Below are 10,772 nucleotides of genomic sequence, written 5' to 3' on the forward strand. Positions count from 1 at the left end.
ATAAAACTGGAAAACAAGTCAAGGAGATGGTTAACACAAATACCTGTGGGGTGGGTACCTCTGGTCTGGTTGAAGGGGATGCAGTTAGGGGAAGGGGCTATACAGAGAACTTTGAAGAAAAATTATCACAAGCTCATGCTTCACCCAGGAGCTGGGGCCAGTGCTCATGTCATACATTCCAGGTGTGCACATGCAGTCTTACACACTCATCCATCCGTGTGATCATTTCAAAACGGAAAAAAACTTTAAAATGAACATAAAGCTTTTTAAACATATGTTCTCAGTAGTGATTTTTAAATAACAGATTTATTGAGATACAATTAACATAGCATGACAGTCTCCATTTTTAAGTGGGCTGTCTGGGATGTCTCTGGCAGTCCAATAGCTAAGACTCTGCTCTTCCAACACAGAGGACCCGGATTTGACCCCTAGATCCTGCATGCTGCAATGAAGGCTTTGCATGCTGCAACTAAAGATCCTGCACACTGCAATGAAGATCCTATGTGCTGCAACTAAGACCTGGTGCAGCCAATAAAATCAAACAAACAAGGAAGACTTTAGTAAATAAATAAAGTGGGCGTCTGATTCCAGAACATTTTCATCTTCCCAGGAGGAAACCCTGTGCCAAAGGAGCAGTCACCTGCCACGTCCTCTCCCCTACCCTGGCAACCACTTGTTTCTTTTCTGTCTCTGTGGATTTGCCCATCCTGGACGTGGTAGGGGCATTCTACATAGGTAGAATGGAATGTTACGTGACCTGCTCTGACTGGCTTCATTCGCCAACTTCGTGCACACTGTGGTCCACATCAGGGCTTCGTTCCTTGCTGTGACTGACACTCCTCCACTATACGGAGCGACCACATCTCATCTCCCCATCACGGGTGACTGTCGTGGTCCTCGCTCATTTCAACGTGATGACCCTGCAGCCAAACTCATCCTAGGCTCCGAGAGACCCCCAGAGCCCCCAGCTTCTGCTGGGGTCTGAGCAAATCCTTCAGGAAGCCTTAACAGTCTTTCAACTTAGAACCTGCATTTCAAAAACAAAGGCTTGAAATGCCATCTGTGGCGCTGAATCCGTGCTCACCATTTAGAACCAGTTGTGCTGATGCAGGGAGAGACCTTTCTGATGTTCTGGGTGGAGCAGAGAAAGAGAGCAGCCAGGATGCCAGTGCTGCTTTTCTTATTTTGCAAAAAGCACACACACACAAAAGGAGAGTCACTAACCGCTGATTTGATTGGGAAGGCAGCCTTCAGCAAATGACATCATTGGGAGAACATAAATCTTGGTTTGTATGATTTATTTATGTTAAGAAATCCACATATGATGCTGAGTTTTCAATGGCTTTGTTTAAGTGATAGTTTTTCCTTTTTAGTGAAAGTTGGAGCGATGATAAACAGCTCCAGCTGTAAAAATTAAAGGCGGAGGTGAAGCCAAGGTGATTATTACACAAAAAAATCTGAGTTGGGGGGGGCATTTGGCCCTTCTCTCCTCTAAAATGAAAATTACCCTCTGCCACCATGTGCCATGAACAATTACCTGCTGTTTATTAATTAACCTCTTTTAAAAGCACCACATTTCTACTTGAAACTGTTATTTCTCTAATGTGAAAACTGGCTTATTCGTGTTTATTAGAACAACCCTATCCCATGTGGTCCAGGCTCAGTGCACACTTAACTGACACATATATTTTTTCAAATGACACATTTCATGATTGGGAATTTCTTCCCAGAAGCCCAGATTCTAAGCCTGACTTGCTTGAAATGTTGGCTCCAAACCAGGCCCCCAAAGCCACTGGTCTGTGCCCCAGAATGGCCCTGGGATGCCCACACTGAGTGGGGTCCTGACTCTCCAGCAACAGCTAGACTCTGAGGAAATACAAAGCCTGGTGGCCAAGTCTTTCTGGACACAGGCAAATAAACATCTCAGTCATCATCAGGATCCCCCTTTGGAGCTCACAATTCTGGCAGGGCATGAAACCAGGAAAGGTCCCAGATGGAGACCCCCCCACTGCAGACATCCTTCGAGGGTTGCCCGGAGCAGGGCTCTGTGTCAGCCAGGTGACTCCCACTGTGCCTCCCAGGAAAGTTCTCGCTCCTCTGAGCACCAGTGTCTCCTTACTGTGGTCCTACGGTGTGGGATTAGGGCCATATGCACTGGGGTGGAGCCCAAGGGTGGGAGTGACTGGGGCAGCAGCCAGCACCCTGCCTGGCTCTGGAGCCCCAGTACCCCCTGGGCTCCATACTCCAGGCCAGGGAACTGAGGGACAGACCACATGTCTCCTGAGGATGCTCTTTCTGTCCACTGTCCCCAGCACCAGGCTGACCCCACCCACTCACTCACCCCTGAGCAGGTGGTCTTCCCTTTTCCAAATCGTGCATTGCACATCAGGGCATCTGGGTGGTTTGCTCATTGCTGCGTCCCTGTCACTTGGCACAGGCTGCTGGATGCAGTGTGGGGACAGGCAGAGGACAGGATGCTCAGGACAGGGCTGTGGCCCCGTGGCCATGGCCGGGAAGGTCGCCTGGACCTCCCCTCCCCCATTTCTAGGGCTGAGATCAGCCTTCGGGGATCCCAGGGTCACTTTCAACTCACTCAGCCCTCTTCATTCATTCATTCTTTCATTCACTGAGCTCCAAGCACAGCCCCAGGCACTGGGACCCTGGGGGAGCAGGGGAGGGCAGAGTCAGATGCTCTGGGAGCTGCAGGTGTGCAGGAACAGACAGCCTTCACTTCAGCTCTCACCGTGTGACTGTAAGTTCAGGAGCCCCAGCATTACCACGGCTTCTGATTGAATGAATAAATGAAAAGTCTGCACATGGTCTAAGAGCCTTGGTCTCTCAGCAGGCACATGGTGCCTGTGAGAGGTGCTGAAGGCAGGGTGGGCCTGACTCTGGGAACCCATGAAGAGCTGCAGGGGGAAGGGAACCCACAGGTCCCAGGAGCCCTGTCCCTCATCCTCGTCCAACTGGCCCTCTGTGTCCCTCAAGGGAGCAAGGAACAGCCCTCCATGAATCCAGGTCAGAGCCCGAGGGACAGGCTTTGGTTCTGGGAGAGGAGGGGTCAGAGGGTGCAGGGAACCCTGCTGCTAGCCGTCCCAGCTCCAAAAACCTGAGCTCCCAGGAGGCGCCAGGCAGCACACTTGCCTGCAGCTATGCCCAACACCCATTTTTTCGCCTTCATATTATACTGTGGGAAACTGGGATGCCTAGGAAGCTAGTGGGGGGCTGCCCCGGAGCCCCAGGTAGAATGGGGAAGCCTCTGGCTCTGACTAAGCTAAGCTCCTCTGATCTGCTCCCCCTACCCCTGCCCCCCCCCCCCCCCCCCCCCCCCCCCCCCCCCACCCCCCACAGCTGCCTGCTTGTCCTGGAAGGGAAGCAGGGGGCGTCATGTGTGAGTGGCAGGGGCAGTGCTCAGGCAGTCCCTCTGCTGCCCCCTACCCGGCAGGACACTCATAATAACTTCACTGATACCACGGCGCAGGTGGGGGGACTCCCGTGAGTAAGAGGCTGCTACCCTAGCCTCTCAGTCCTCAGTGAGGTCCCCTGACCTGCCATTCTGGCCACCACTGGTCCTTCCTTCACCAGGGAACCTCCTGCAGATGTGCGAGGGCAGAGGGGGAGGGAGCCCCACTGCCTGGGAGGTGGAGAAGTCCTGGCAGGGGCAGCGGAGCCAAGAACTGCGAGTGCCTGCTCCCTCCCTGCAGCCCCAGGGTTGTGGGTTCTTGGTGCCTGAGGCAGAAGCAGGCGGCTCTGCCCCAGGGGACAGGAATCCTCGACGGATTCCATCAGCTTCGGGTCAGGCAGCAGGAGGGGTAATTTTTTCCCCTGCCTGGGGCGGTCCTGGGCTCTTCTGTTTTCTTGCTTGTTCACGAGAGCTTCCTGCAATGACTGGTTTAGCAGCAGGTAAAAGGGACCTGGGGAGAGTGTGTCCATTTGGTCCCCCCTGGCCACCCAATTCCCCACCCCTTACCCTCCAATGGTCTTGTCCAGAAGCAGTGAGAAGCCAGGACATTTTGAGCAGGCCATGCCCCTCCCCTGAATGAAGGCATTTAGTCCCTCAATTCTCTCCCTTACGGCTCAGCTTCATAGTTTAAGGCTGATATTTTTTTCTTTAATTTTAATCTTTTGGCCCTGCATCTTGGCATGTGGGATCTTAGCTCACTGACCAGGGATCGGCTCTGCGCCCCTGCTTTGCTAGGCAGACTCCTAACTACTGGACCACCAAGGAAGTCCCCAGGCTGATCTTTAACCCAAGGTCACGCCCCAGGGCCCCCTCCCAGACACGCTTGCCACGCTCCCCCCCGACCACGGCATATGGGGCGGGCAGGGGGGGTGGGGGGGTGGGGGGGTAAAATTCCTTTCTAGGAGCTCAGCTGGAATTCTGTCCCCTCCCGGGGCAGTCCCATCACCCACCCTTTGCGAGATCTGGGGTTGCCAGTGGTACCACCCCGAGAGTAGAAGCCTGTTGCCTTAAAATCTTTCTGCACGCGGGGCCTCAAAGGAACCTGAGAGAACCGCCCAGGGCGAGCAACAACCCGGCCAGAGGCTGAGCGGAGACGCCTAGGCGCCAAGCGGGACCCTTACACCTCCACCACTGCGCCCGCGGAGAGGGGAGTTCCGGGGTGAGGGCGGCGGGAGGAGATGGAGGAGATGGGCGGAGGGCGGCGATCGCTAGGAGCAACCTGGGCCCCTTCTAGTCTGTGCACGACAGCTGAACTCCACCGGCGCAAACCTGGCCCCAAAAGGTGGGCAGAACTGGGCCCCGTCGGGAGTTTTCCAGGTCCTTTCTCCGCGCCAATCCCACATCAACCCCGGGAAGGGCGCAGGAACATATGGCCCCGTTGCACAGGTAGGGAAACTGAGGCTCGAAGAAGCATCTCCCCGCAGCTCCTCCTCCGGGGTCACGTCTGCAGCGGGACCAAAGGAGAAATTTGGTTTCCAAACTAACGGGGTCGGGGTGGGAGGGCCAGGGACCAAGGTCCGGAGGAGAGGGCTTTGCAAACCGAGGCGTGGATTGCCGGCAAGCCGACTGGGGGAGTCTGTTCCGGTACCGGCGGCCCGGCGGTGAGCTCGGCTCTGGGGCGTCTGGGGACGCGGAGGACCGGCTGGGACCCAGAGGCTTCCGGGACTCCGATATCCGGAAAGCAACGCTGCTCGCCGTTTTCGTTTTCCAGGGCTCTGCCGCGCGCAGCCAGAAGTGGGAGCAGAAGGTGGCGGCCGCGTCCACGCGGGTAGCGTTCCGGAGCGACCACAGTGCCACCTTTGCCGGGCGGAGCTCTGCCCGCGCCGCGGGGCCAGGTCGCTCAGGGGAACGAAGTTGCTCCCCGTGTGCACGGGCGGGCGGCCCGGGGATGCGGACGGTGCGAGGGTCCCCTTTCCAGGCGGCGTGGGGTGAACGCGAGGCTCAGAATCCGCGTAAACTGGACGACGGAATTCGTGAGCGGCTTTTGAAAGGCCCTGGGATGAAGGGGGAAACCGTGGGAAACCGATTCCGTTTACCGCTCTCCGAGGCCGGAGCCCGAGCCCGCGCGCGGTGAGTGAAGCCGCGCGACTCAGCCTGCGGAGTTCGGCCCGCTTGGCGCGCCGCGGGGAAGGAGTCGCCGGGCGCCTCCTGCACTTCCTGGGCCGCCAGTTTGGGCCGGCATTCCGGAGCCATCTCCCACATGGCACAAAGGAGGGAGGTCAAGCCCACCGCCTCAATCTCTTTAAAAAAAAAAAAAAAAAAGAAAGAAAGAAAGAAAACGAAAGTCCTGGTTAAACGCCTCCTCCCGAAGCCTGGGGCAGTCCCCAGGCAGTCCCCTGCGATTCCCAGGCACCTGTGTTCCTGAGCGGTGGCGCCCAGGCCAGGACTCCAGGACCAGGCAGAAGAATCAGCAGGCCCTCCCAGGAGGCAGCCCGTGTACAGAAGACAGCGTCCCCCTGCCCCGGTTCCGAACATCTGGGGTTTGTTCGGCATCTTGCTGCGTGGTTCACATTCCCGGGCAGTCTTGGTTGGAAGCGTCTGGACCCTCTCTGCAACCCACTCTAGAAGCCAGGAGTCGGTGTGGGTGCCCGGCCAGGAGGCGTCTGCTCTGAGCTCCAGAGGGAAGGCTTTGGCACATGGCTTCTGAACTTGTTGGGCCAGGAATCAGGACCTGTGTCCTTTTGTCTTGTAACCTTGCCTGGGTCACAGCGAGTGCCTCTTGGTCTGGGGTAGGAAGAGTGTCAAACAGGGGCCTGAAATATCAGCCCCAGGGTCCAGGGAGGTGCCTGTGGTTCCAGGTGAGGCGCAGAGCTGGGGTAGCACCCATGACAGGCCGGTGTGGAGATCCGGCTGGGGAAGAAAGTGCTCTGTGCGTTGTCTGTGTCCCCCACACCCTTGCTGAACCAAACCCTGATCACCCCAGGCTGAAAGGCATTCAGTCCCCGAAGGGTTCCCTGCTGGGCTCCGAGACCATCTCTGCTTTCTTCTCTGTGTAGTTGGGAACCATACTGCTTGTCCCTAAGTGTCCCTCGTGGTCTTCCTCCTGCTGCTGCTCAAATAGGAGCCATTCCCATTCTGGGCAGAATGTGCCCAGAGAGGGAGACCTCTGTCTCAGCTGGACGCCTGGCCCAAAGTTGGGGGTGGGGCAAGGCTGGAGGTCTGGACCCCCTCCTGGGGCAGTTCCGGAACTCGGAGAGGAGCCCCGGCTTATAAACTAATGGAGCTTGCTTTTATTTCCCCAGCTACTGTTTTTCAGAGCAAGAATCTGAGGGTGAACAAAACTTGACCCAGAATCTGATGGAGCCGGGAGACTAAGTACCTGAAGCCAGTGGTCAAGTTCAGTGAGCACAGTGGGGAACCTAGCAGGGTCACTGCATCTGGTTCATAGGCTGCCCATTCCCACCTCCCAGCCGCAGTCAGCAGAGGGGCTCTCTGGGCCTGAAGACCTCAAATGGGCAGCTGGGCATCTCTGACCCTGCACCTCCAGGCACACACCTCGCCATATGGACCTCCTCTCCAGAGACCAGGCCTCCACAAGTGGGCATGGGGCCCCTTCCTGGCTGAGCAAAGGGATCCTCTAGCCCTGCAGTGTGGCCCCTGGGAGTGCATGATGCCTTAGTCTGGGTTTCTTGGGCGCCCCAGGCCTATAGAGGCTTCTGACAGCCCTGCAGTACTAACTTCACTTGCTCCCTCCCAAACCCAGCCTTTCCCCAAAGGAGTTCATCTGGTCTTGGGTCTCCAACCACACTTCCTCTCTTGCTGGGAAGGCTGGGAGTGGGCTGAGCTCTGGGTTGAAGCAGGATTCTAGACTGTGGCAGAAGCTGCTGGTAAAAGTCCCTCTCCCGTGCCCTAGACCCCAGGGTTGAAGTCTGTTCCCAAACTTCATAGGGTGTAGAGCACACGGCTGCCCACGCCCCACCCACCCTCAGACGGTCTGACAGAGCTGGAAGTGCCCCTGAGGAGGGCACCAGGGATGACGGGGATGGGTGGCACTTCTGCACCCCCAACCCCAGCGCGGGGTCCCCAAGTCCCTGCACCAGTCATGAGAATCCCCAAAGCTTAGCTCACTTTGAAAAATGGCCTTTCAACCTTTTAGTACCATTGAAATGAAAACTGCCCATCTTCTGCATCCACTGGCCCGGGCTTGTTTCCCCAAGACTCCTAATGTCAGCAGGGAGGGGTTAGTGGCGGGGAAGGGGGGCAGGACATGGAGCTGGCTGCCAGAGGACCTGTCTCTGATTTTGTCTGTTCCACCATTTCACTCTCCAGTACTCTCCCTGAAGCCTGACCTGCTTGCTCTTGGTCAGGTCTAAGTCTCACCACGCGGGGGCAGGGCCTGGCCAGGCCAGGCCATGGCCTTGGGGACAGCCTGCCAGTGCTTCTCTAGTTGACGAAGCTAATTTGAGAGAGTGCCCTGGGGGTGTCAGTACCTCAGCTGCCTTCCTGGCCATCCCTGATCGCTAGCTTACCCCTCCCTAGGCAGGCTCTGAGCTGAGCCCCTCCCCACCCTCCAGGGCCCTGGGGGACCACAGGAAAGAGACAAGGGCACCAAATGGCTCTCTCTGCAGGACACCTGCCCTCCTTCCCCGGGCTGGCAGGCTGGCTGGCTAGGGTGTGATCCCAGAGTCTGAAGGGTGCTCCACAATTTTAATCACCTCCTGAGCTGAGGGAGGGAGCATGGAGAGGTCCTGAGTGAGCTGGAGCACCCCCAGAATGAAGCTGGGCCTTCCTGACCTCGGATCCTGCCGTTGCCTTCAGGGTGAGAGAAACAGTGCAAAGTTGGGGATCAGGGTGGGGAAAGGACTCTCACAGCAGGTGGGGGTGCTTCACAGGAGCCACTATAGCACCCTTGGCCTAAAGGAGCTGGGAGAATATGGGGTGCGGAGGTATGAGGGTGACCTTGTGTTTTCTCTGGCCAGCACCCAGCCCTGTTCTGCTCCAGCTAGAGCCTGCGGTGGTTGGGTGGGGCAGACAGTTCCAAATGAAGGACTCCAGCCACCTTCCTCCATCTCCCAGCGACTCTTCCCCTCACACACTCTGGGCAGAGGGAAGGTCTGAGCCCACTAGGACCTGCAGCCATGCCCTACTCCCCCTGCAAGTGCGAACTCCCCTGCAAGCCCCTGAGGGGCCAGTAGCAAGGCCCAGGAGCCTTCTGATCCCAGCGGTTCTTTGCCCAGTCCCCTAGGAAAGATGGTCAGGGTTTGGGATAGGACGAGGGGGAGGGCTGGGGGTGGTGGACAGGCAGCTGAAAGGCGGTGGGCCATGAGACTGAGCTGCGGGTAAATTCCGCGCTGCCACCACAGGCAACACTCACCGAGGGCTGGAAACAGTGGAGGTGGCAGTCGGTGGGCACCAGAGCTGGGCAGAGTGCCTTCTCCATCCAGGGCGGTGAGGGGCTCCAGACTGGACACCCTCCAGCAGTAGGGGCTCCGTCGGGGTTGGGATCCCAGCAGGGAAGCAATTCGGACTACAGAGAGACCAGGGCGGAAGGCCCAGCACACTGCCGCTGGCTTTTGACAAGCGGGGCTTCTTTGGGCTTCTCCTCTGGGGTAGCGTGGGCCATGCACCCTTCGCCATCAGGGTGCCTCTGCTAGGACTCTGGGATCTCGGGGTAGCTCCTTGGACACTGCCAGTTCACCTTCGTTATGGCAAGGGCATGGGGCTCCGACTGTAGATCCCAGAGGAGGCCCCACTGGTCTCACTGCACAACAAAGGGGAGGGGCGCGCCCGGACCCCCTCGGAGCAAAAGAGACCCCGCACCGCTGCCCAGGACCCCTCTCCAGCTCAGGCTGACTCTGCGGGCAGCTCCAAGTCCCGGAGACTGGCAGAACCCCGGTACTTGAAAGGGCGCGGGGATGTCAGCTCTTCCGTTTGCTTCCAATTCATTCTTGAATCCCAAACATGCTCGACAGGGCAATTCTCACCGTCCCCACCAGGGCCCTGGGCCCGGACACCCGGCCTGCGCCCGGACACCCGGCCTGCGCCCAGCCTTGCCCCTTCGTTGCCGCACCTCCGAATTTGAGGGCTGCGGGGCAGAAGAAACACTCACTCAGTCGGCTCCCACCCGCACTCCAGCACCTGCTCCTCCGCCCGCTCTCCAGCCCGAGACGCACCTGGGCCGCGAGAGGCGAGGGGGACGTGTCCCCAGAGGCTCCGGTCGCTCGAGGTGGCCCAGCTTGGGCGCTCGCGCCGCTGGGTACTCACCTGGGACCGCAGAGGCAGGAGAGCGCGGGCCTGCCCGAGGGAGGCGAGGTGCAGGGCGCCGGGCTTTTGGGACGGCTGCCCGGACGCCACCTCTCCAGTGCCCCGCGCGCTGCTCCCCGCAGCTCTGCGCGAGACCGAGGGCGGCGGGTCCGAGTCCCGCCCGCCGGTCCGGGCAGTGGCTGAGCGCGGAGCTGGCGGCGCTACCGCTGTTGTTTTTGAGCCGCGAAGCCCGAAGCTAGAGCGGTTGGGTGGGAGCGAAGGGGAGGGGGCGGGGGCCGGGGAGGCCCGAGGGGGGCGGCGGGGCCCGAAAGGGGCTTCGGAGGAACCGGGTTCTGGAAATCTCGAGCCAGGGGCAGGGGCGGAGGAGAGAGCCAGGAGGAAAGCGGGCTGGGACGACGGTGAACGCGAAGCTTTTTAATTAGTAATAAAATGCAATAAAACGAAGCAAAACCAGCCAGACCCGCGTCCGAACTGTCGGCGCGTTTGCACCCAGATCCAAGGAAGTCTTGAGGACAAACGCCGCCGCTCCATCTTCGGCCCAGCTGGGGCGGGAGCAGCCGCGCGACGCGACGCAGGGGAGGGGGGGGAGTCACCTCGCCTCCGGGGCCACCTGGGTCTTTTTAAAGTGTCCGGGGTGCGGGCCCCGGGCGGGAGCGCAGAGCACGGAATGTTTTCTTAAAGGGCCAGTTCCTAGCTGCGCGGAAAAGGGGGGGGGAGAGGGAGGGGGCGGGGGGGGTTGAGAGATAAGTGAGGTGAAGACCGGGAAGGCCGAGGAGAGCCCCCCAATCCCGCGCCGAGGAGGCGGCGGCGGCGGCGGCGCGACGATGAAGACGATGAATACATTGCAAAGTTTTTTTGGCCCCGGCGAGGGGTGTCAGATTGAGTGCTCTGTGCGCATGTGCGAAGGTGTCCAAACTGACAATGCTGGGGAGATGAAGATAGTGTGTAGCTGCTTCTGGACTCAAGGAGGAGGAGAGAGGTTCCGCGAGCCGACACCATGCGATCCAAGGCGAGGGCGAGGAAGCTAGCCAAAAGTAAGTCTCCCGCGCTCGGCCGCGCCGCGCCGCCGGGCCCGGGCCGCGGGCCGGGGCGTCCGGGCCAGGGG

General features: G+C 59.0%; 1 protein-coding gene and 1 long non-coding RNA gene across 3 annotated transcripts in view; one reads left to right on the forward strand and one right to left on the reverse strand.

Annotated features, from left to right (window-relative positions):
* Nucleotides 1-287: 287 nt before the first annotated feature.
* On the reverse strand, nt 288-3,340 carry LOC120880660. Its single transcript, XR_005725079.1, has 2 exons — nt 758-3,340; nt 288-519 (listed from the first exon to the last, which is right to left on the reverse strand). It is a non-coding gene; the product is annotated as an uncharacterized LOC120880660 (long non-coding RNA).
* A 7,086-nt stretch (nt 3,341-10,426) lies between these two features.
* Nucleotides 10,427-10,772, forward strand: part of PRDM16 (PR/SET domain 16) — a 338,801-nt gene continuing 338,455 nt past the window's right edge. For both annotated transcript variants that reach the window (XM_040264180.1, XM_040264181.1), the window contains exon 1: nt 10,427-10,701. In XM_040264180.1, the coding sequence (XP_040120114.1) occupies nt 10,665-10,701 (37 nt within the window). In that variant the 5' untranslated portion in view covers nt 10,427-10,664. The remainder of the gene's footprint in view (nt 10,702-10,772) is intronic.

This window comes from Oryx dammah, unplaced genomic scaffold (genome assembly GCF_014754425.2).
Source record: "Oryx dammah isolate SB20612 unplaced genomic scaffold, SCBI_Odam_1.1 HiC_scaffold_21, whole genome shotgun sequence".
In the NCBI taxonomy this organism is placed as follows: Eukaryota; Metazoa; Chordata; class Mammalia; order Artiodactyla; family Bovidae; genus Oryx; species Oryx dammah.